Source organism: Podarcis bocagei (genome assembly GCF_964188305.1).
Source record: "Podarcis bocagei genome assembly, chromosome: 7".
Lineage (NCBI taxonomy): Eukaryota > Metazoa > Chordata > Lepidosauria > Squamata > Lacertidae > Podarcis > Podarcis bocagei.
Genome location: NC_138132.1, coordinates 67,652,785 through 67,679,177, shown reverse-complemented (window position 1 = coordinate 67,679,177; position 26,393 = coordinate 67,652,785). Strand labels below are relative to the sequence as shown.

The 26,393-nt window shown below is 48.2% G+C and overlaps 1 protein-coding gene across 3 annotated transcripts in view; it reads right to left on the bottom strand.

Annotated features, from left to right (window-relative positions):
- The window catches only part of CAMTA1 (calmodulin binding transcription activator 1), a 724,786-nt gene that overhangs the window by 217,160 nt on the left and 481,233 nt on the right, over positions 1 to 26,393 (bottom strand). For all 3 annotated transcript variants that reach the window (XM_081201361.1, XM_081201360.1, XM_081201362.1), the window contains exon 5: positions 1,184 to 1,255. In XM_081201361.1, the coding sequence (XP_081057487.1) occupies positions 1,184 to 1,255 (72 nt within the window). The remainder of the gene's footprint in view (positions 1 to 1,183; positions 1,256 to 26,393) is intronic.

Here is a 26,393-nt window from a genome sequence, read left to right as displayed (position 1 = left end):
TGCATCACGCCACCTCTCTCTAAAAGCATCCTCAGGTCTCCTCACAAACTCGCAGGGCCTCTCACATGGAAACAACGGGAGACCCACAAACATTCCTACAGTGGCAGCACAATAAATCTTCCCTTTTACTCAGGATTGCACGTCCCATTTCAAACTGACACACAGGCCAGATTTATTTTTTAAGAGAGATGCTGAACTCACGAGCTCACAATTTCTGCACCACTTGCAGCCCAGGGATTCACAGTGGAAGGGGCGAGTGAGGAAAGAGCTTCCCCACCCCGGACTCAGTCACAAATCATCTCCACTCAACGGCGAGGCCTGAAGCTTTGCCAGTAAGTAACGCAGACGTAACTGGAAAAACAGGCAACAGCCAGAAAACCCCTTCGCCGGCAGGGCTCGATGGAGAAGACGCCCAAGGCTCAGCCAGTATTCACCAAGCTTACAACTGAACTTCACAGCACAGAAGGGCACCTCAGCCTACCAGAATCGGATGGGTGTCAAGGGGGTCTGCAACTTGAGGCTTACCACCAACACTTGGCTCAGGCAAAAAGAGGGGACCAGACAGACTTTCAGCCCCCTGGGCGCTCACAAGTAATAAGGCTTTTCTGGTGAGGTTTGAGGTCTTGAATTGGCCGCCATTCACTTTCTCCTCCTTCTCGGCCTTGCATCCTCTCTGCCTCACCTACAACTTGACACCAAAGAAGATAGTTGACTTTGATGCCTCAGGTAAAGATACCACAAATAAAATTGCACTCTCCCCTACAATTTCCTTCCTAATCCAAGCGCTGTTGTTCACCTATTCCCACCTCTGTTCAATGCCAGCCAGCTTTCTTTCACTCTGCTGGGGCAATTGGTGCAAATTGTTCCATTTCAAAGCCACCAGTCTTGGTTCCTCAGACTGGCCTTGCAATGCCTCTGCAGTTGTCGCTTCAAAACACCACAAGAAACAGAAAACTCAGGTCTCCTCATCCAATCCCTTCTCACAAACAACAACAATGGAGTCCGCCAACAGGAATTCTTCGAAAAAGAAGCAGCCATTTCATTTCCAACCACGTGGCAAAGAAAACATCTGTGACAACATTTGTGCGACTGAAACGCTTCCCCAAACCGGAGGTAGCTGGGATCCCTCCAGAATCCTCAAGAGATCTGCTTCTCACCATAAGATACAAAGGCCATGTCTTACCTGAAGAAGCCAGTAGCACCTTCTGTGGAAAGTGGGGATGATTGAAGAATGGACGTAGCAACCATACAGGCACTAAAGACGGGGAGAAAGAAGAGAGAAAAAATCCAGAGTTATAAGAGGGAAACCATGAATCTGCATCAAGCACAGCATCTCTAACCGCCCCCACTTCCATGGCTGCCTCTTGGCAAATGGAGCCTGGTGACTTTCTGCCTCTGAACTGAGACATAGACTTTTCCTGCAAAGCCTGCCAAAAAAGTTGAAAAACATATTCATGTATGCGACAACGGCCATGAGAGTTCTGGTATGGAAGACTGAAGAAACCCCAACTAAAGAATCATGGCAAGAAAAATTGATGGACTATGCAGAACTGGCAAAACTGACATATAAGCTATGGGACAAGGATAACTGTGACTTTAAGGATGAAATGGGAACCCTTTACAAAGTATCTGAAGATGCAACAAAGAGAACTGGACTCCTTGGCAGGTTTTGAATAAACATTCACAATTTTTTTTATTGATAATAATCAGCTAAATAGTTTGAGGATCTATACAACTTTGTAACATGCAGAAAACAACATCCTTAGAGAAACCAAAGACTGGAACCAAGGGAAGTCGGGGTGGGTGGGTGGGTTTTGTGTGGGAGGGGGGAGGGAGGAAAAATGGGGGGGGGACAAGGATGATATGTTTTTGGATAATATGTCTTGTTATAATTTTGAATATATTTTTTATATAAAAAAAGACTTTTCCTGCAAAGCAGTACGTGCATTTCTGGGGAAGGGGCATATAGGGCAGAGTCCTCACTCAGGTGAAAGGTCACCAGCTCCCTCTCAGCTTTCCAAACATGCTTTCCTGGTGCACACCGGTTGCGCCACCGAGGAGGAAGAAGGCGCAGCCAGAAAGGCTCACAGATCTACAGGGCAATATTATGTAAGCTTCTATTTCAGAAGAAGCCGCATTTGCTCCAAAATTGCATGGGAAGAAGAGAAGGGAAAAGGTGCCAAACTGATCTGGATTTCAAGTTATTACCACTGGAGCCTTTTTTTTAATACTGCCTCAGCAAGCAAGTTTAGCACCCTTCAGTGCCAAAGCATTTTAAAATATTAACGCTATTAAGAGCTATATGCACTGTAAATATTTTAAAACGAGCTGCTCTGTGTAAATATTAGCAGCACCCGGATGCCATAAAGCAGAGGATTAAGATAAAGCAGGTCTCGGATAAAGCAGAAACTTTTGCTTCCTGCCTCTCTGCTTCTGAAATAAATACCAAAACTAAATAAGTTATGAGATGCCACTTTTCCTTCTGAAGATATTAACTCCCCCACCCGAGTTATTTCTGGATTTCTTAAGGAGTTTTCCCAACGGCACAAAATGCCATTCAGGAATCATCCCAGGAGCTGGTGATAGCCAGAGGTCTCTTCCATCAGCTCTGGAGGGAGAGATTATTTGTGTCTGTTTTTATGAGGGCTGAGTTCTTTGGATTCCTCTGAATATTTCTGCAGTCTGCAGGCTAGCACTGGATCTTTGGGACCCTCATCTACAAAAGAAGGCAGATGTGCTTTTTGAAGGTGGAGTGGATCTGAATTCACGTTGTCCTTTGTAGCTGGATTAACTGTTTGCCGTGTACTACACATGTTTCCAACATAGTGCCCTCCATGTTTTATGGACTACAACTCCCATCCATCCCAGCCATGCTGGTTGGGGCTGATGGGAGTTGTAGTCCAAAGTATCTGGCAAGTACCAGGTTAACAAAGGACAATGTTGCCCATTCTAGAAAGGCACCTCTTCAAGCACTGTCTAAGCACACAGAGGTGAATCATTCTTATGCATCACAAACATTTCACTGCACATCTCCTTCTGGCAACTCTTGCAGCCAAGCTGGTGCCAAACGTATTGCTCTGTTTTCCTTTGGACAGCATTAGTGAGGTCTAGAGGGGGGTTTTGTCATCTGGGCAGTCCAGGACCTCCATACACACTACCCAGGCTTACAGCTCGGGGAAGTCACCCCCAGAGCTGCACTCCATTCTATCTTGAGACAAACGGATGCCAAATACAACAGAACATATATCATTGGGTGGCATTCAGCTAAGTTTCACTTACAGTAGACCTATAGAAATTAATGGACTTGACTTCCTCCATTTCAGCGGGTCAACTGTGAGTAAAGCTTACCTAAAGAACCGTCTGTTATCTGCAACTTGCTTAGCTGCACTTCAACTTGACCATCAAGTTGCTTTCTGCATCATCATCATCATCATCAATACCGGCAGCTCCCAGGGCATATTACAACAATGGAAACTGCAAACAGTTAGAACAGCTTACAACCACAGCAATGGGGTGGGCCTTGAAAGAACACATCACAGGTGTCAAAAGTCAGGATAAAGAGGTGCATCTTCAGCATACGCTGGAAGCTGCATAGCGAAGAAGAAAGGTGTCCCTCTGTGAGGAGGGAGTCCCAGATGCCTCCACAGAGAAGTCCCTCATCCAGGCTATAATTCCCAACACTTCTGCGGGTGGCGAAACTACCAAGAGGGCCCTGAGAGTGTCTGTGGGGAAGGAGGTAGCATTTCTGATATTTCATGCATCTGATGATAACATTCTCAACCCTGCTGCCTGTTTGGGACACATATCTGTACCTGTAGCCTTTCACACTGGCAAAGAAAATCACGGATATCCATCATGCCCTGACTTTATTATCAGCCACCAGCTGTCATGCCTTTGTGCACTGCCTTGTCTCTATGCTACGCCTTCCCGCTGCTGTAGGTCTCTCCTGGAAATCACCCTGCAGTCACTAACCCTGTTTCTGGGTGATGTTCTCCTTCCCATTTATTTTTCCCTGATAGCAGCAGGTTCAGAATCCAACATACAGAAATGTCAAAAATGAAAAGAAAGAAGGTTTGAAATACTGGCACCTTTCTGCATAACAGGATCAAGTGAGAATGGGCAAGCATAGAGATGTATGCAACATACAGAACATACAAAGCATTATCGGAGATTGGATTTGGGATACTCACAAACCCTAGCCCTAACCTCAACAGTGGTTGTGCTTGCACAGAACCCCCGCACGATGATGCTTGGCTTGCACGCTTCCCCTTCCCTACCTCTGCCACAAGGCAGAGTTCAGAAGCTTCCGCTTCCATTTTTGACCTCATGACATCTGAACACAAACAAACCGCAGCTAAACGTCACAATGGTTTGTTGAGACTAACCAGCTTCAGTCTGAGGGTTACAAACCTGGTTTGTTTCAAGAAAGACTAACCACCGTTTAGAGTGTAATGCTAAACTGTGGTTCCTCAGAAATGGAAACAAGCTTATTGACCTTATTGAGCAGCTGTGCCAGCTGGGACCCAAGGGTTGCCCTTGCATGGCTTAGCATCATGTGGAAATACAGCTAGTGCCTTGAAGAGGTGCAAGGGCCAGCATCGTCTCCTGACTCCACACGTTTGGCTAAGGAAGCGTCTGTGGGAGAAGTGTGTGCAGATCTCTATGAAGTGGAGGGCTTGAGGTTGGACTAGGACCCCAAAAGCTCCTGGGAGTGTACAGACTGCGGAGTGCCCTCCTATGTGAGCTGACACTGGAGATGACAGTGATTAAGAAGGAATCTGTGGCCCAAGCCAGATCTTGGAGCACCATACCATCATCAGAGTCTGCAGCAGAAGACAAAGGTTCTGTTGGGCTCTGCTGCTTGTTGGAGCAACTTGGTGCGGCCTTTGAGCTGTCCTTGGTCCTGGCTGGTTTTCACTGTGCCCTGGCTATTTCTCAAGCCTGCACATCTCAAGTGTTATGCCACTTGCTCATACTTCTGGTTTCCACCGCCAGTGGATGGCTTCATGCTTCTTCCCACGGTTGCCTTGGTCTTGCCCAGCACCCCACAAACCATACCCCGTCAGAACAGGATAAGAACCTAAAGCCTTAAACTCAATTGTTCATCCTCTCCTTGCCTTCATTTACAATCCTTGTGCCCGTGCACACAGACCCATATATCTTCCTTGATGCTGGAATCTGAGCTATTTCATCCCCATATATTTGCCTCCACCAGTTCAGATGTATAATTCTTCAGCACCAAAGATCCTTTTCACAATGGAAAAGAAGAAGTATATCTTTTTTTGAAAACAATAAGAGCATTTCCTGGCTTTACATCATTAGCTGGGCCCATAACGGGATTAGTGGGAGGGGGGAAATGTCAATTCAGGTGAGTCATTAAAAAGGACATGCTTTATCAGGGAGCACACTCAGAGGAAATGCCTCCTTTTGCCACCCAAGATAATCACTCACAAGGTTGGCTTGAATTAAGAAGGATTTTCAAGGCCGCCAGCTTCTGTCACGGAGTTATTTTTATGAACACAAAATGCCAGCGCTTAATAATATTTCCAAAACATGTCTAGGGGAAAAACATTGACACCCCCTGCTGAAAATAAGACTAAGAAGGGAGGGAGCAGATAATGTTAGCCAAAGGAAAGTGCAGCACGTTAATCCCACTATTGAAAGAGGGAAAGGAAGTGAATTCAGCTTATCACATAGCAGGCAGAAGGGGGGGGGCATTGCAGGTTTTCACCTGCAGGCTCTGAAACTGGTCAGACTAATAGTCTTGTACGTTATGTGGGATCTCAGAGCTACAAAGGAGAATAAGGGTGTGCAACACCAGCCCCTGTAACTGGCTGGCAGCATGCCTCTGGGCTGTCCAGGGCGTGATCTTCCTTGGTCAACACAGCAGTAACCCTTTGGCTGGTGCATAGCCAGTTCTAACCTTCCCTATAGTAGGGATGCGGGTGGCACTGTGGTCTAAACCACTGAGCCTCTTGGGCTTGCCAATCAGAAGGTCAGCGGTTCAAATCCCTGCAGTGGGGTGAGCTCCCATTGCTCTGTCCCAGCTCCTGCCAACCTAGCAGTTTGAAAGCACACCCAAAAGTGCAAGTAGATAAATAGATACCGCTCCGGCAGGAAGGTAAACAGTGTTTCCATGCGCTGCTCTGGTTTTGGAGCCAGAAGAGGCTTAGTCATGCTGGCCACATGACCCGGAAAGACTGTCTGCAGACAATTGCTGGCTTCCTCGGCGAGATAAGTGCCACAACCCCAGAGTTGTCTGTGACTGGACTTAACTGTCAGGGGTCCTTTACCTTTACCTTTAACCTTCCCTATAGAGCTCAAAATTCCAATAGAGCATGGGTCGCTCACCTCTGGCCTTCTGTTGGTCTGTAACTCCCAACTCCCTTGACTACTGGCCATGCTGTCTGGGGCAGGTGGGAATTGCAGCCATTAACATGCTACCTGCCCTGGCTCCCACTTGTGGGTGTGGCGCTTGGACTCAATTATTGCCAAAAGCTTTATTCTAGAGTTCACTACAATCTCCAAACATAGATCAGGTAGCAAGGTGTGTGAGTCACGTGGTCGCAACAGAGCTCTGGCATTCACGGCTAGGTGTCAGCTTTGTCCCAACACTTGGCATGTCCCCCGAGCGACCCTTTCGAAGAGCAGAGGGGGCACAGTCATTCCCCTGTGTCCCACCCCAAGCCACAGGACTGGGCAAGCAACCCTTCTCTGCTCATGCTGGCACAAAGGGTGGTGCATCCTTGGAGATGGAGGTGGGGCTTTGAAGCTGTCTGTTCATTGTCTGACCGAGGATCCAACACCTCCCTTCAGCTTGGGAGTGTCAGGTGGGCCAAGACAAGTGGCTCTCCCTTGACGCTTGTGACATCTGATGCTACCGAGGCAAGGATTTCTCCCGACAGCCTGCTCAGACTCTCCTCAGCATCCAGCTCAACACTGTCTAAGCTACTGGGCTTAGGTTCCACACTGCTACCCCATTCCTCCTCTGCGTCTGACCTGCCTGGCCAAGATGTCTCCTTGTGACTCATGGCCCAACCCCTGATGTAGAGAAGATACAGTCATGGATCCCAGGGAACTTGCACTGCCAACAGGCATCCCAGGCCTGAAGTTGGGCTGTGTGGTCCTTTGAAGTTTCCCTTCCTAGGATTCTTTGAAATGGGTGATGGGACCTGTGGTCCTTCTCCAGCTGTTGTTCAGCACCAACCTCAAGAAGCCAGCAATGCTAATGGTCAAGGATGATGGGAGTTGGGAGTCCAGCAATGTCTGAAGAGCCAATTAACAGAGGAATGGTCTATCAGTGGCTACAAGGCATGATGCACTTTGATGATCACTTTGAAGGTGACCCAGAAACTACAACTAATCCAGAATGTGGCAGCTAGACTGGTGACTGGGAGCGGCTGCCGAGACCACATAACACTGGTCTTGAAAGACCTACATTGGCTCCCAGTATGTTTCCTAGCACAATTCAAAGTGTTGGTGCTGACCTTTAAAGCCCTAAACGGCCTTGGTCCAGTATATCTGAAGGAGCGTCTCCACCCCCATCGTTCTGCCAGAACACTGAGGTCCAGCTCCGAGGGCCTTCTGCCGGTTCCCTCACTGTGAGAAGCCAAGTTACAGGGAACCAGGCAGAAGGCCTTCTCAGTAGTGACACCCGCCCAGTGGAACGCCCTCCCACCAGATGTCAAAGAGAACAACAACTACCAGACTTTTAGAAGACATCTGAAGGCATCCTCTTTAGGGAAGCTTTTAATGTTTGATGCATTACTGTATTTTAGTATTTTGTTGGAAGCCGCCCAGAGTGGCTGGGGAAGCCCAGCCAGATGGGCGGGGTATAAATAATAAATGATGATGATGATGCTTTGCCTGCACACTTGGAGGCAGTAATGCTCCTGAATACCAGTTTCTGGAAGTAATGGGGCTGCTCTTGTGTTTGGGTCCTGCTTGTGGGTTTCCCACAGGCATCTGGTTGGCTACTGTGAGGACAGGATGCTGTTCTGTGTGGGCCTCTTTAGGCCTGATCCAGCAAAAAGCTGTCCTTATGCTCTGACACTAGACCCCTCCCCTCGGACTTTACGATGTTCATTTTGTCTATTCTTACAAATTATCCAGAGGAACAATATTCTGGGTTGTCTCAACCGGGCTCCTGCAAAGCTGTCGCCCGCATTCTGAGGCTGTGGCTAGTGCAAGTCGTAGATCAGACCAGCCGATTAAAATCCCATTTGTCCACTGACTGAGAGCGGAGAGCATGGAACTCGTTAACCAAGAGAGAATTGCTCCAAAATTAATTTTAACTAAATGGATTCCAATCTGATTCTGCCTCAGGTGCAAGGAGGATGGAGAACGGCTGGGCATTGGACTAATGTGGGGGTGGAACTGAGCTTTGTAGTAGACAAATGGCGCCCCATCCCTGAAGCTGCAGAAGTGACTAGCAGGCAAAGGGCTCTCTTCAGGAGCCAAAAATCTCTGGATTGCGCTACGGCCCTGGATCCTTTTCCCCTACCACAGTCCAAAGCTAGCAAAAGACGCTTGCCCTATAAGCTTGCTCAAGGGTAGGGGCATCTTGCAGGCTCCCTAGGGACTCCAGATACACCCTGCCTTCCTATGAAATGCGGGCAGCCCAGGCTGCCTGGAACTTCCGAACAAACACTGTTGGAGGAGAAGGATGAGGACCAGCTGCAGAGGAAACAAATCTTAATAAATCCAATTGCTGGAATGAAGACGACATGAGTGAAGACTGTAATAAAAATTAAATGCATTTCCAGATAAAAAGACATAAAAATAATGTTGAAGACATAAATTTGCGAAAAGGAAAATATACATCTATATATCTATATCTATAGTGGGTGGATGGCTTCCTTTTTTTGGAGGGGCAGGAAGCAGGGTTTCCGAGATTAATAATATATTAAAGGGCTATAAAGTGAAATAACAGCTAAAAAATTGATAACATGCTACAATTGGATTGAAGGGAACCAGGAAGCATGTGTGGTGGTGATTTGGGGGTGGGGCTGGATTTAATTGGCAAGAGGCTCAAAGCGATGTTCTGGGGAAAGATGGGTTGGAAGGAGAGAGATACTCTATGGAAATGCCAGCCCCAGAGGGTAGGAAGTGGAGTTTTTCTTTTAATGGATTTTTTGCTTCTACACGGCTCCTAGGACGTGAACTGGGGCATAACATCCTCAACAAGATGCTCTCAATTCTCACAGTCGGGCACAGCCATTAATGGTGTTTCCCCAGCCTGCTCCCATGGTGATAATGCACACTTCCCTCTCTCTTGTTGCAGGTGAGTCTCACTTGGATTCCCTGTTAACCTGCCGGCATCAGCAGCTTCCTTGGGGGACTTTGAAGGGCAAAGTCTGAACTCAGCCTGATCTTCCAGGTTGGAAGGCAGAAAAGCTTCCTGGAGGAATTTCACTAGTTGTGGCTTCCTGCTTTCGACACACCCCCCCCCTCCCAGCCCTCATGCTTTGTCGGTGCAGGCAAGCATTATGATCAGCGGAGCAGAGCAACTACCCTATGAGAAAAGGTTACAATGCTCAGCGCTTGTTAGTATGGGGGAGGCAAACGGCTGCTGTGCATAATGTTCTGCACAGTGCGGAGAAAGTGGAAAGAGACAAGCTTTCCTCCCTCTCTCATAACACTTATTACAGAATTGTAGAGTTGGAAGGGACCCCAAGGGCCATTTAGTCTGAACCCAGGCAATGCGGGAATCACAGCTAAAGAATCCCTGGCAGGTGGCCATCCAACCTCTGCTTAAAAGCCTAGAGTCCACCACCTTCCAAGGGAGTCCGCTCCACTGTCAAATAGCTCTTACCCTCAGAAAGTGCCTCCTAATGTTTAGAACTCAAGGACATCCAAGAAGACAAGCACCAGGCAGCCACATGGACTGGGTTGCATGGCTGAGTCTTCCCCACCCAACGGACTTTCCTGACATAACTACCAGAAATATCTACGTCAGAAAGCCACATGGGGGTGCTGGTGAGATGTGTTGTGGTGTGTAGGTATGCAAAGGTTGCCAGGTGGTGGTGGACAACTTTCCATTCTTGACTGAACATTGCATCGAAAACCAGAAAAGAGCCCCAACTTATTTCCACCTGTTTTCAGCGACAAGTCAGAGAGGATGGCTTGAGTTCGTTCTCCTGCAATGGAAGTCGTAGCTTTTAGCTGCGTTGCTTTTTATGACAGCCCCATTAATGCTGAATGAGTTGATTCTGATCAGTTTATCGCAATGGATTAATGACAGGGAGATGAAAGCCTTCCTCTGTTTACAGCAGGCGCTCTTGAAAAATCGGATTTCCAGCCCTTCCAAATGAATTGCTGAGGGTCCTCAGCATCACTGTCTTTGCATTGGGTGGACATCCAAAGGGTTCTCAGGAAGCATCTTCCAAGGAGGTGGCAGGTATGACCCATTGGGAGATTCACATAAGGAAATAGAGCCCTGCAGCTGAATCAGGGTTTTTAAGCAGAGGTTGGATGGCCATCTGTCAGGGATTCTTTAGCTGTGATTCCTGCATCATAGGGGGTTGGACTACATAATCCTTTGGGTTCCCTCCCAATTCTACAATTCTATGATTCTATGAACCCTAAAAGGCAGCAAAGTGAAGTGGGTGGAGGAATTTGAGACAGCAGGAAATGAACAATGCAGGATATGTATTTTTGTGTTTGCCAACTGGTATAATAAAATAAAGTATAACATTATAGCATTCTATTGATTGCTACATTTAAGATGGCAAAAGCCCACCCCATTTTCACACTGGATTGCTAATGACCATTAGCATCTCCTCAAATTGCTCAACAGAGTCTCCAGTTGGGGTGGTGGTGGTGGATTAGCATCAGCCTATGAAAAGATCCTGCTTCAGGGCTAACACAGGCAAAACCATTAAGCACAGACAATATAGGACTAATTGGACCAGGAACCTGATTGCATCTAAGGCACAGCTTTCTGGGTTTCTAGGTTCCTGCGTTTAGAAGCATCCCCAGTTGGGCAGCCAGGAGAGAAACAAGAAAGAGAGGAGGAAGAGTAAGAGTAATGGAATAATAGGTTTCTGCCGACAGTGTTGGATTGGGACCAAACAGGATCACCATTAAGCTGCAGAAAGTATCGGAATCTAGGCATTTCATGGGAAGCCAACGAGAATCTCTCAGGAGGTTGTGTACATCTCCATCACCTTCTACCTGAGCATGGGCACACCTGCATGTCTCCAAAGATGGCAGGATAAGAACATAGGAAACTACCTTCTGTTGAGTTGGATCCTTGGCCCATCTTAGTGTTGTCCACAATGACTGACAGTGGCTCTCCAGGGTTTCAAGCAGAGTCTATCCCAGCCCAACCTGGAGATGCCAGGCATTGAACTTGGAATCTTCTACATGCAGGCAGATGCTCTACCGCTGAGCTACAGTCTTCCCTTAGCCTCTTTGACTTCCTTTGGCAGCCTGGGAGCCGCTACAGATCTGCCCTCCGCCCAGCCCAGGCTCCTTCTTCCCTCCCCAACAAAGAAGGTCCCTTCCTTCCCTTCAATCAATCCCCCGCGCAGGCAGGAGCGGAGCAAGCACCCGGGCAGCCCTTCCTCTAATTAGAAAATCAATGCCTATTTGCTTGTGTGAAGCCTCCTGGCAAGGCTCCTGCTTACCATAATTTAATATTTCAATCAGCTCTCTCGCGCTCCCTTTTTGTTGATTTCTGTTTCACCAACGCCAGCAAAGTGGCCCAGCCCCTCTGCGATGGGGTGGAAATGCGTGCCGCTCCCTGAAGAGGATTTAATTATTCTCACAGTGGATTCCATCTCCGCCGGCCCCACGGCGCGTGCGTGTGCCAGCCTCCCTCCAGGGCAAACTCTCAAAGAGACCAACTTCAAAGGACGTTAAAGAGCCACCTCTGAGAACGGGGACGTGTCCGCCATGCACCGCACTCCCTTTTTGCACGTCCCCATTGGTGTGTGTGTGTGTGACCATATCCTCCAGAGACACCTTTATTGCTTTATCTCAGACTGAGGCTGCGATATCCCAAGCATAAGTTATTTGGGAAGCCAAGTTTTAGAGAAATCCACAGAAAGTGCTGCAGAGTGTGATTCATGGTGCTTAAGAGAATCTACCCACCTCTTGATTCTCAGACCCCTCAAATGCAAACTTACAAATGCATTTCTTAACATTCTCTGCCTTATCTGCCAGCAAGGGTATCCCCCATTGCCATCCCAGCTGTCTGTTTTAAGCAGAAGATCGACCTTAACAACATTTCAGTCTCCGCAAAGAACTTCTGTGTGGGTTTTTTTTGCCTAAGGGTGGAGGCAGATCTGGGGAACAGCTGGGTTTTTATATTTCAAAAGCTATTCAGCTCCTTTGGAAGGCGATGGACTATCCTTCGTTGGAGGTTTGTAAGCTGCAGTTGGGTGGCCATCTGTCAGGGATTCTTCAGCTGTGATTCCTGCATTGCTGGGGGGTTGGAATAGATGGCCCTTGAGGGTCCCTTCTAACTCTACAGTTAGATGATTCTGAAAAACGAAGGCTTGACCACTGTGTGCTTCTTCTTCCAATCAGTCTTAGGGGCAACCTGAAACCTGCATGTCACTTAGTGGAGGGCTTGCGTCCTGCTTGTGGGTTTCCCAGAAGAGGCATTGGGTCAGCCACTGTGGGTACAGGATGCCATTGGCTTGATTCAGCAGAGTCTTTCTACGTTCTTATACTGAATATACTGCCTTGGCCCATCTAAGTGAGTACTATTCTCTACATGGGCTGGAACGTTCTGCATGCAAAGTTGCAGCCCTTCCTGAGATCAAGAAGCAGCAAAATAAATAATAATAATAATAATAATAATAATAATAATAATAATAATAATAATAATAATTTATATCCCGCCTAACTGGCTGGGTTTCCCCAGCCACTCTGGGCGGCTTCCAACAGAATATTAAAACACAACAGTCTATCAAACATTAAAAGCTTCCCTAAACAGGGCTGCCTTCAGATGTCTTCTAAAAGTCTGGTAGTTGTTGTTCTCTTTGACATCTGGTGGGAGGGCGTTCCACAGGGCGGGCACCCCTGCTGGTTCCCTGTAACTTGGCTTCTCGCAGCGAGGGAACCACCAGAAGGCCTTCGGTGCTGGACCTCAGTGTCCGGGCAGAACGATGGGGGTGGAGACGCTCCTTCAGGTATACTGGACCAAGGCTGTTTAGGGCTTTAAACGTCAGCACCAACACTTTGAATTGTGCTCGGAAACGTACGGGGAGCCAGTGGAGGTCTTTCAAGACCGGTGTTATGTGGTTTCGGTGGCCACCCCCAGTCACCAGTCTAGCTGCCGCATTCTGGATTAGTTGTAGTTTCTGGGTCACCTTCAAAGGTAGCCCCACATAGAGCGCATTGCAGTAGTCCAAGCGAGAGATAACTAGAGCATGCACCACTCTGGCGAGACAGTCCGTGGGCAGGTAGGGTCTCAGCCTGTGTACCAGATGTGAACACCACAAGTATAAACTGTGATATCCTTGGCATTCAAGGTTTTGCATGCAGGTTTCCCAGTGGGGCATCTGGTCGGCCACTGTGAGAACAGGATGCTGGACTAGATGGGCCATTGGCTTGATCCAGCTGGCTCTTCTTGTGTTCTTACATATAATGAATTGAAGTAGATCCTCATGACAATATCCGTCTGTGGGTTGCTTTTTAATAGATCAGCATGGCATTAAAAATAATGCACTAAAAGTTATCCCTAAACATCCAGGCTGTTGCAATAAGAAGGGGCCACTCTGCCCCTAAATCTCTCTTCCCCCCCCCGAAAGAATAGGACTTGCAGTCAGCCTGCATATGTTGCTTGAGCCCTAACACAGCTGATGGCTTTTAATACTCTTGCATTTCTAACAGAATTATGCATCTGTTGTCCTTCTAATAGTGTCCACCACCCATTTGATGTACAGTGTTGAATTCCTTGGCTAATCTTCCCTCCAAGGAAGTGTAGGGCAAGGGGAAGGAGGGGGAGCTGTTCCTGCAAAGGCCAGAGCCACTATCAAGGGGCTGCTTTCAAGCGCATCTGTCATGTTGGACAGAAGCCCTGGAAGCTCTCCTGCTCTGTGCCCATTCCTGGCAGGAGTCAAGCCACACAGCCAGGGCTACTGGGAGCCAGGGATAAGCGCTCCCCATTAGCCAGCCTTAGCCTGCTCACCTCTCCTTCGCCACGGGGAGCCAGCGAGTCATTTATAAATGCACAGAACAAAGACTGCCCTTCCGGCAGGGATGAGGCCTTTCACCTCCAGGTCTTGTCTTTCACATCTTGCTTGGCTGGAAGCTTCTCCCAGGGCAGCATGTTGTCATTCACAGGTCAGACCACAGGCCGTGTGTGTGTGTGTGTGTGTGTGTGTGTGTGTGTGTGTATGTGTATGTGTGTGTAAGGACATCATGCTAGGAGCCATTCTCAAAGCAACCTCTCCAGAGGAGCAGCTCTACACATCTGTGGTGTTAATGGAGAAATCTGAGGGCTCCCTTGGACAATAAAACAAGGACACCAGCCAGGAATACCAGAGCAAAACAGCAGCCAGTAGGCTTGGTCTTTACTGAAGACTGTTGCGACAGGACTCCAACCTGCCACAAGGTGGAACAAGATGGAAGCCCGGAACAAAAGAGCCCCCAAACTTTTATTAGCCGCTAATCCCCATGTTACACCCCCCCAAACTACATCACTCATACATCATGGTTACATCATGAAAGGGGAGGTCTGGTGGCAGTAATCTGAGCATCCTGGACCCTGCCCCATGGTCCCCCTTGCCCTCCACCAAACACCCATCAAGTGTAACAAAAAAGATATTTACATTTCCCTGTTTCCCAGCCAAGTTAATCACACCCTTATTTCTGGAATGGCTACCTGTCTGGCACTCAGGTATCAGGATGCCAGGAATTATCACTCAGGCAGAGGGGCTGCTGAGTAGCTGAGCTCACATGTCTATATGAATTTCTGAAGTTTTCCCAGTGAGCTATTACATAGAGACATTTATCAGTCAATTGTTACATTTGGTATCGTGCAGCAAAGGCCCTTTGAATAGATAGGAAGGAACTGTGATGAAGTGTTTTGTGGGGACAAATCACAAAAGTGATTGTGCTGGTTTTGGTAGTGGGCTGCATGTGCATGATATCTGCTGGAGGGGCACCCCCCCAATCTATACATAAATTCCTGCAACAGTGGCAGCAAAAACAACCAGGCATCCCAAATTACAGGTTACCGAATGGATTGGGGCAGGAAGACACATGCAGATGGACACTCTGATGCCACCAGCATCTTCTGAGCAGCTTAGGAGAAAGATAGAAAGCCCACGCCTCCATAATTCAATCGCTGCTCCCCACCCCCTGTATCAGGCAGGCCCTCTTCAGCGACCCTGTGGTTGGAGAGGGAAGGAGAAACAACAAGGACCCTTTCCATTTTTTATTGCAAAGGCCGGCTTCCGCTTTTCAATCAACATCCAAATAAATCCAAAACAAAGAAGACCCACTTCCGCAAGACCAACAGGGAATACTTCAAAAGGTGCAACACAAGGAAGAGCCCTGTAGCAGATGAAGGCCAGCATTCTGTTCTCACCATGGCCTATCACAGGCATAGGCAAACTCGGCCCTCCAGATGTTTTGGGACTACAACTCCCATCATCCCTGACCACTGGTCCTGTTGGCTAGGCATGATGGGAGTTGTAGTCCCAAAACATCTGGAGGGTTGAGTTTGCCTATGCCTAGCCTATCAGATGCTTCTTCTAGGAAACCCTCAAGCAAGACATGAGTATAAGATCATTTCCCCCTCCTGCAGTTTCCAGAAACTGGTATTCAGTAGTGTTTACTGCCTCCAACTGCAGAGGCAGAGCATAGCTACCCAGGCTAGCAGCCATTGATAGCAGGAGGAACTACTTGCATGGAGAAGGCAGCTATCTATCCCTTTTCAAGATACTTGATCTGCTCTATCCTTTCCTTAAACCCCATGCCCTCCAGATGTTTGGGCAACAGAAAGTAATGGGTGAATTGGCCAGTTCTGGCTTGTCTGTCAGTCTGTCTGTCTATCTATCTATCTATCTATCTATCTATCTATCTATCTATCTATCTATCTATTGGAAGTCCTCCAGAAAATCCTCCTGCCCATCAGCATGCCATAATAATATACACATTTTGTATGCAATTCTGCCTAGCATGCACATTTTTGCAATCCAATTGTGAATTTCCGTAATATTTTCACAAATATATGCACTTCATGCGCCCTTTCCCCACAATATATGCATTTTTCTGGGCACTGCTTGTTGCTGTTGCAGAACTGCAGTACTGAATTCAAAGATGTGCAAAGTTTGAAGGAAAGCTGTGTGTCTGGTGGAAGTTTTTGTTTGAAGCATCTGGAGGGAACCAGGTGGAGGAAGGCTAATCTACTCTCTCTCCTTTGCCAAGATGCTCTACCCATTCTCAGGAGAACTTCACATGATCGCTGAGAGATAAGAGACCACCTTCCTGTGGCCAGGAATTTCCTGAGTGCCCAGCAGAGGGAGTCAGCATGAGGAAGAAGCCAGGTGAGGGCAAATGAGGGCAGGGACAGTGAGGGCAAAAGCAGGAGGAAGGTGGTGCAAAGAAGCAGTAGCAGCCGGCCGAGAGAACCATAGCAGCGTAAATCTTCGGCGAAGTGAGCATCCCATCCTGTCTTCAGCAGTAATTAGCTTGGCTGTGTCAAAGATGCTAATTTTGAAGCAAATTTCAAAATTAGCAAACATTTGGCATAGGCTGATGAGGCCTTCAAAAGCGCTGGCAATTCTCCTCCAAATGTCAGCACACTCCGGGCTCCGCTTGGAGCATTCCAAGACTGCTTTCTCCTTGACAGCCCTCCCTTCCTGGGTGGCCTCCTTTGCAAGGCACAATGCCATGCTGTTTGGAGGGGGAGGGGGGCACATGTCCCGCCACTGTCACAAGGGCTTTCTCTCTCCCCCTCCCCTTCCCTTTGCAACAGGAGGGAGGGAAACCTCACTTCCTCCTTTTTTAATGCACTTTTTAAAAGGAGTTCTTAAAATGAATTCTTGCTTAAAACATGCAAAGGGAGTTTCATTAGCTTGATTTTTTTTTTAATTGAAGAGGTTAAACAAAACAAAACAAAAAAGAACACCCCCCCCCCCAACAACAACGAACAACAGAGAGAGAGAGAGAGAGGTTTGTGTATCTGTGGCTGTGTTAATGCTCTGCTGGGCTGGCTGCCAAGGCATTAAGTGAAATCGAATTCCTAGCTTTAATCAGCAGATTTTTATGGTTAGAATTACTCTCTCCTCTAGAAAGCTTGCCAAGGTTAATTCTGTCCTGAGCATGCAGAATTAATGGGCTGGACAGAGACGGGTGGAATTCCATGCGCGCGAGGACACACACACACACACACACACACACACACACACACACACACACCGACCCATGATTTTCTTTTAACTTGACAAAAATAAAAGAAAAATTTCACAACGGAGAAAAGAGCAGCAGCCTTTCTGAGGGGGAGGCAAGAGGGGGGCCTCTTCTCTTTCCAGGGCTTGGCTTGGCAACATCCAGCCGCTAACCCCAGGTAGCCCCATCGACTCTCCAAGCTATAAATAACTCCAAAGCCAGAGAATAGCTGCAGCGCCAGAGTCTGGGCTTCACTCCTTTGCCACTTTCTCCTTGCTCTCCTGCTAGCCAGAAAGGGCCCCAATCCCTCTGATTGAGCCCTCCTTCATGACCTACCCCTAGCCTGCCATAGTCTGGGCTGATTCCCTCCTGCGCATCTGCCACTTGGAGATGTTTTGTGTGCATTAACGAAATAAACAGATACAACCCCGCTCAACCTTGGCCATTGGCCATGCTGGCTGGGGCTGATGGGATAGCATATGACAGCTACAGGTACCACACATGATGGGTTTTATCTAGTCCTACTCAGAGTATACCCACTGAAGTTAATGGACGTGGCTGACTTAGGTTTCTTCATTGCAATGAGTCTGGTCAGATGCAACTCACAGCCCTCAATGCATCACACCTACTCCCCTCCAAAAGCATGGCAGACTAAGTGTGTCTTCACCTGCCTTCTAACCAGATGTGATGTTGAGGCCAGACAGTGGGAGATCATTCAAGAATTCTAGAGCTGCCACTGAAACAGCCTTGCAGCCCCCTCTCCAATATGATTCCTATCCATCAAACAGACCACCAGGAGGAAGGACCTCATTAAATGATCTTAAGAACCAGGCAGGATGGTATGGGGGGTGCGTTTTCTCAGATACGGTATTTGGGTTTCAGGCCATCCATGGCTTTAAATGTCACATTGGCACAATGAATTGGGATTGGGAGATATTTGGCAACCTGTGCAATTGCATTTGTGATGGCAGGGTCATGCGCAAGCAGCATGCCACTTCCACAAGCATTCTGGCTGATGCATTTTGCACTACAGTGGTACCTTGGGTTACATACGCTTCAGGTGACATACGCTTCAGGGTACAGAAATAGTACCTCGGGTTAGGAACTTTGCTTCAGGATGAGAACAGAAATTATGCTCTGGCGGTGCAGCAGCAGCGGGAGTCCCCATTAGCTAAAGTGGTGCTTCAGGTTAAGAACAGTTTTAGGTTAAGTACGGACCTCCAGAACGAATTAAGTACTTAACCCAAGGTACCACTGTACTTGCAACCTCTGAACAGTCTTCAAGGGCAGCCCCACATAGAACGCATTGCAGTACTCCAACCTGGAGGTTACCCAAACATGGAAAACCATGGCTGGCTACTCTAGCCTCTGAGGCTACCTGGGCATCCGGTGACAAGGAGGTTCTTGGAGTAACCCCAAACTGCACACCTGCTCCTTCAAGGAGAGTGCAACCCTATCTGGAATGGGGTGCTCTGCCAACTCCCACACCCAGGAACCACCCGCCCAAAATACCTACATTTCATTTATGTCCAGCTTCAGTTTGCTGGCCCACATCCAGCCCAATAACTGCCTCCAGATCCTGATTTGTGTTTTTACAAGCGGAAGAGCTGATCATGCATACAGAGGAGGACCTGGCAAATGGAGTGTTCCGATTATTGGAAGCCCCTTCACCATGTCCCCTCCAGATGTCGTTTCTGGATTCTAACTTCCAGCAGCTAGCCTGGCCAATGACCAGGGAGGTTGATGGGAGTTGTAGTCTAGCAGCATTTGGGGGAGGGGAGAGACATAGGGCAACCACCTCTACTTTCCGGAATTCAGTGCTCACCTTTCAGATGCTAGGCTGGGATGGAGCTGGCTGTGTGATACTGGGGCCAGGGTCTCACACTGATTTCAACACAAGAGTGCCCTGCATGCGTGTAAAATGTGAAAAGGGCTATGGAGCAGGTTCATTTGAGATAGAGATGAGAGCTTGACATCCACTAGTTTATACTATACAATGAGAGTCGCTCATGATCATCATCATCATCATTTATTATTTATACCCCGCCCATCTGGCTGGGTTTCCCCAGCTACTCCGTGTGGCTTCCAACAGAATATTAAAATACAATAATCTATTAAACATTAAAAGCTTCCCTAAACAGGGCTGCCTTCAGATGTCTTCTAAAAGTCTGGTAGTTGTTGTTCTCTTTGACATCTGGTGGGAGGGCATTCCACAGGGTGGGTGCCACTACTGAGAAGGCCCTCTGCCTGGTTCCCTGTAACTTGGCTTCTCACAGTGAGGGAACCACCAGAAGGCCTTCAGCACTGGACCTCACTGTCCGGGCAGAACGATGGGGGTGGAGACGCTCCTTCGGGTATTCTGGACCGAGGCTTTAAAGGTCAACAACAACACTTTGAATTGTGCTCGGAAACATAGTGGGAGCCAGTGTAGGTCTTTCAAGACCGGTGTTATGTGGTCTCGGTGGCCGCTCCCAGTCACCAGTCTAGCTGCCGCATTCTGGATTAGCTGTGGTTTCCGGGTCACCTTCAAAGGTAGCCCCACGTAGAGTGCAAGAACAATCCTATGAGACCCAAAGCAAGCACTGATTTATAGAATCTTAGAATACAGTAGAGTTGGAAGGGATACCAAGAGTCATCTAGTCCAATCCCTCACAATGCGCTGCTAAATAATCTCTGACTGATGGCCGCCCAACCTCTTCTTAAAAACCTCCAATGAAGGAGATGCCACCACCTTCCGAGGGAGTCCGCTCCACTGTCAAACAGCTCTTAACGTCCTTCCTAATGTTTAGTCGAAATCTCCTTCCTTGCAGTTTGAATCCATTAGGTCAGGTCCTGCCCTCTGGAGCAGCAGAAAACAAGCTTGCTCTGACTTCCATGTGGCAGCCCTTCAGATAGTTGAAGGTGTCTATGAAGGTTGCTGGTGACCCAACTCCAAAGTGTGCTCACTTTGATCCCTGCGTGATCATCATTTGTGAAAACCGGGCAGAGAAGAGGATGCAAAGCAGGAGATGAATTTCTCTCTCTCCCCCCCCCACCCACCTGCTGCCCTTCTGCAAAGCCCTCCAAGTTTCTGTGGCTTATTTAAAAATAATACAATAATGCTGAGGTGTTTTCCCTTTAATGAGACCACCTTGGGGGATGTGAACGGGAAAAGCAAAAGAAATCAGAAATTCAAGCTAAGGTTGGACAAGCTTTGAAATCTACTCCCTGCTGAATTGCACCAGTGGAGAGAGAGAAATATATATTTAAATAAAATCTATTTCCTACTCCACCACCATCACCCCCTTCAAAACCCCCCCTGGATTAGGTTTAGTTTTCTCCATATGCAATTCCCCAATTCCCCTAATAAGAAGCTAAATCAATCTTTAGAGAGAACAAATCACATAAAAACCTCTGCTCTAAAAAGTTTATATATGCAGATGTGGGTAAATTATGATCCTGGACCCGGTGCGTTCCATAATGCATCTCGTAACACTCTCTGCATTGACAGAATAGTGGGGCGTGGGGGGGAGGTAAGTGACTATGGACTTCTGTCCTGATGTCCCTATATTGAATGCAGAACTTTGGGAACCCTAAAGGTGGAGCTCCAGTCTTAGCATTTGGGTACCGCACACCTGGGCTGTAGGTAAGGAGGCCACACTCTAAGGGATTTATCTTCTCCCTGGTGATCCCTTCCAGAGGGAAGGACCTCTGTATGTCACCCTCCCAAGCTGCCTTTTCCCATCCATTGCCTTCCCTGAGTTGGAGTCAGGCATCCGACTCTCACCTCCCCCTTCCTTGTCTTTAAAAGGCAGCGGTAGTGTAGTGGTTAGAGTCGTCTATCAGAAGACCAGGGTTCAGAGCCCAACTCAGCCATGAGTCACCATATCACAGCCTAACCTACCTCACAGGGTTGTTATGAGGATAAAATGGAGAGAGGGAGAACCACATACACCACCTTGAGATCCTCAGAGGGAAGAAAGTGGGATGTAAACATAATGATCAATTAAACAAGATGGTGACGATTGTATTCATTTATACACCACCTTGTTCCCAGGCTGGGACTTAAAGGTGGCTTACAGATAAACAAACAAAAATAAGATAAAATAGAAAAAACATAGAAACATAGAAAATACAGTCATTGAAAAGTAAGGTAAAGGGACCCCTGACCATTAGGTCCAGTCGTGGCTGACTCTGGGGTTGCGGTGCTCATCTCGCTTTATTGGCCGAGGGAGCCAGCGTACAGCTTCCAGGTCATGTGGCCAGCATGATTAAGCCGCTTCTGGTGAACCAGAGCAGCACACGGGAACGCCGTTTACCTTCCCGCCAGAGCGGTACCTATTAATCTACTTGCACTTTGAAGTGCTTTCGAACTGCTAGGCTGGCAGGAGCAGGGACCAAGCAATGGGAGTTCACCCCATCGCGGGGATTCGAACCACCAACCTTCTGATCGGCAAGTCCTAGGCTCTGTGGTTTAACCCATAGCGCCACTCACGTCCACTGAAAAGTAAATGAACACTAATGGAATTAAAACAATAGATAAAAAGATCTATTAGAAAGACATGCAATGACAACAATAAAAAACACCATAGCGCCAGCCCTTTCCTTTATAACAGTCAGTTCCCATAGGTCTGTTGAAACAAGAAAGCCTTCGCCTGCTGGTGGAAGGACAGCAAGGAGGGAGCCAGTCTGGCTTCTCTAGGGAGAGAGTTCCAGAGTCTAGGAGCAGCCACCAAGAAGGCCCTCTTCTTCGTCTCCACCAAGAGTGCTTTTGAAGGGGGCAGGACCATTGTCCATGCCGGCTAGGGAGAGCTGGGGTCCGATAGCAACGTATTAGGGATCACCATGTCAGTGGTCCCCCGACCTGTAATAATCAGACATAGGGGTGCTCCAGAAGGTTGGGGAGCAAGGTTCAAGGTTTGATCCCCAACATCTGCAGCTACAAGAGGAGCATTTGATAGCAAGTGATGTGGAAAGCCCCTTCTCTCTTCCTGAGACCTCGGAGAGCCCCTGTCAGTCAAGGAGAGCATCCCAAGCTCGATGGACCAGTGGTTTGGCTCATTCGACTCAGATCCCTATAGTATCCATCAGTGCTGGAAACAACCTGGCAGACAGTGGTGGCTGGCTCCCCTCTCTCCATAAGAAGTCCCTGGAATGCTGACATGCACCTATTTTGTGCAGTGACATGCTTTGCATAATGATAGGGGGGTAGGCTTCTTTCTCCTGACCCAGCTGAGCAGTCTTGGAGTCCCTCTCCAAGCAGTGTCTTATCAGCACATGATCCCCCCCTCTCCCTCAACAGGCAATTTCTTCCTCCCCCCCCCCAAATCTTCCTCTCTCCTCCTGACATCCAATTTCTCATGCCTAACTCCCTTCTCTCCAAAAGGAGGCTAAGAGATAGAAGAATTAACCTGATAGCAAAAAGAGGGAGGGGAGGTTCGGGTTAACCATGCAGGACTGAAATCCCGACTCAAGACGGACTTCCCAATAAATACAGTCGCAGCAACTTCTGAGCGAAAGAAGCTGGTTGGAAACAGGGTTTAAGCAACCGCCACAACCACGAGACAGTGAAATCTACTTTGCAAAGATCTGTCAGCATCTGGGGAGTGGGGAGTGAAGGGGAAGGAACTGCCTCCACAATCAATCCAAAGAGAACAGCCAGGCACTGAGATGAGCGGCAAAGGGAAGGAGCATCACACAGGGGAGGGAAGAGACATCAAGGACCTGCCTCCCGCCCAGTTGAACTGGCCAATTTAGGCGCCACCGTCTTTTCCGCAGGGAAAACCAAATCAGGATGGAAAATGGCAAGGAGGGAGTAGGATTAAGAGGGAGGACAGGGCAGCCTCCCAGCAGTGCAGGGCAGCCCATCGCAAGCCCAACCAAGACATCCAAAGATGACAGGTTCGTTTGTGGGTGTAACTGTGTGGGGGGTGGGGAGTGGGGAATGCTCCCACCCTCCCACCACCCTTACAAAGTGATGCATCCCGCACACAGGCAGTTCACAGGGTCGTGTCCAAGTGGGGGTCATGAGAGACATTTATAAAATGATGCCTGACCTGCAGAGGCTGGGCGGGCATGCATTTTGTTGGTGTCTTTCAGCACTCTGGAACTGAAAGACCCAATGAAACAGATTGAGAGGTGCTGACGAAAAGAGCAACCAGGAAGCCTTGTCTTTTTCTTTTTGCATTTTGACCACCTGAGTCAAGGGCTGACTCTTTGAGGCTCAATAGGAACTCACTTCGGGTCTCTGGCAGTTCCTGACACCCACCCTTTTCTAGTTGGCCACTGCGAGAACAGAGTGGGCCCCTGGGGACCTGATCCAGCAGCCAGACTCTCCTTAGGTTGTCTTCTTATGTTCTAATGGCTAAAGACTTAAATGTGCGGAACAAGGACTTCATGGCCATAAGGACTAGAAACTTATTTTTAGGAGAGAGCAGAGCAGAGCAGAATAGAAGAGTTGGAAGGGGCTATGAGGACCATCTATTCCAACCCCTTCTAATGCAGGAATATGTAGCTGTCCCATATGGGGATCAAACTTACAACCTTGGCATTATCAGCAGCACGCTCTAAGCAACCTAGCTATCCAGAGAGAGAAGGAGAGAGAGGGAGAGGGAGAGAAAAGAAAGAAAGAAAGAAAGAAAGAAGGAAGGAAGGAAGGAAGGAAGGAAGGAAGGAAGGAAGGAAGGAAGGTGAGGAAGCTGGATCTCTTGACAAATTCAAGGTCTTCTATGCTCTGGGGAAATTGCGGTATAAATACAGCCCCATTTATCCCTCCGATTGTTCTAGGAGTTTTCCTTGGGGAATAACAACATCCTGTACAATAGCAGGAAACTTCCAGGGAGGAAGGGGAGCCAGGCCCTAACCTGAGCCACGAGATGCAGGTCCCTTAAATTAAAAGGCTGTCACCAGGTTTAATCAGGAGCTGCTCATAACCTTGGTCCTGGACCTTATTGGCTCCGTTATGGATGAGGCTTGGAGAAGATGGACCTGCTGCGTTTTAAAACATGTAACGGCGTGTCGGCTGCATGGGGTACACATTTCTTAGATGTATAACAGGGTTTCTGTCGCCTGCAACAAAATGCAACTGCTTTAAAATATGAGCAGTCAGGCTTCAAATACAGCAGTATTGAATTTTGCAAGTGTAATGTAGGAACTGGTGGGCCTCCGAGCCCCCTAAGGCATGGACGGGTAATTTAGTCCCTCCTGTTTCCATGATGCTTACCAAGGCACCCCGGTGTTTTCTGGCAGGGAGGGGAGACACATACACATTTCAAATGCAGCTTATTTGTAAGGTCTGGTAGCCCCCTCTCTACCCCACTCCCAGCCTTCTCTTAATGCGACAGCCTTCCAGAATTGAGTCTTAAGAAGCCAACAGATTGATGTGCGTCCTGGCTTCCTCTTTCAATGGAAGTCAAACCCTTCAAAGGCAGAAACTCCAAAATATAATAAAATACCTGCCTAACAGGTTACTAAAGTGGTGTTTACTGCAGGTACTCTGACACTACTTCGCACAACACCAACTACATGATTTGCAAGAAACACAGGTGCTTGGGGAGACAGCTGTGATCAGGGCAAGCCATGCCAATCCTGCTTCAGCCACCCACTACGTCTGGGCAAAACCTGGTTTTCAACAATGTGATATATCATCAACAAAACACTGAGATGTCCGAAATAAAGATGAAGCTATGTAGAGACATTGGCTTCACGGTTTTTCCCACATTGCGATGCTTGCACAACACACACACACACACACACACACACACACACACCATGAGCCACTATATATTGCCAGGTCAAAAATGATGACACTGATATCACGATATGGACTTCAAACTATTTTGGACAATATATTGTCCAGCTCAACCACCCACTACAGATGGGTTGCCATTTCACCATGGCCCTCTCAGAGCTTTTTAGAAGGCATCAGCATGCCCCAATGACTATGACTGTCATGTCCTGACAGTCACAGAGTGACATAGCCTCATTCTTCAGCTTGATCAGGAATGATGGAAGCTGCAGTTCATAAAAACCCAGAGGGCCACAGTTTCCCCATGACTTATTTAATGCATTTCCACCCTGCCTTTCCTTGAAAAAGCCCAACTATCAGCCATGGGGAGCACAATGCAGTTGGGAGTTGGGGATTGTCCAGCCGCATGCAAAACGACCCTGTCAATTCGTGCTGTTTATAAAACCCAGGCTGAATGGGTTCATGCCATCTGCACGATGCTTGAGGACCCTCTTTTACTGTCTCCGTTGCACCTGTTTCTAAAAGGGCAAGGGAAGGATGCGCTCAAAATCATCAAAATGCCAAACAGGTTGCTGGTGTGCAAAAGACATTACACTCAGGAGCAGGTTCCCCTCCCCCCCCCATCTGTGTTTGCGAAGGAATCCCTCCAGGGGAACATGTACGGCTAACTGGTCCAGAAAGGAGAGACTAGCGTAGGGAGGGGACCAGAGGCCTTTGATCTGCGGCTTTCACACTCTGCTCTGGCCAAATCTGAAAAAAAAGTCTTTTAAAACAGAACAGAACCCTAAGAACGCTGAGACGCAGAACCTCCTGTTTTATAAACGTGTCATTGGTCTTTGGCGGACCCGAAATCCAGAGCCTCTGAGCCATGCAGAGCTTCCCTATCATGCAGCAGATGGCCATCCCTTCAGGACTCAGAGGCTAAAACCACAGACACATCCCCAAATCCATTTAAACACCAGATTACCCTCATTCCTGTCAGCTAAAGGAGCTGGGAGACATCAGCAGTTCCAGCCTGCTCCATTAATCAAAATTCAGTGAGAACAGCCAACGTGCCGCTATAAAGCCCCCCTGACTCCCAGCCAACGCCAGGCCGAAGCAAGCAGGCTCCATCAATCTTTATTTTTCAGGGGCCTGGCACTCAGGCCGAGGGGGAGGTGGGGAGGCCTGGTCCTCACAGACCTGCCTCGGCTCCCAGGCACCCCCTTCCTCCTCATCACCTTCTCTTCTTCCCTCCCTTGACGCTTTCAACAGCCAGGCACTAGAATGGAAGCTCCCAGCAGGCAAGAGGTCTCTGCCAGGGCCATTCTGCACC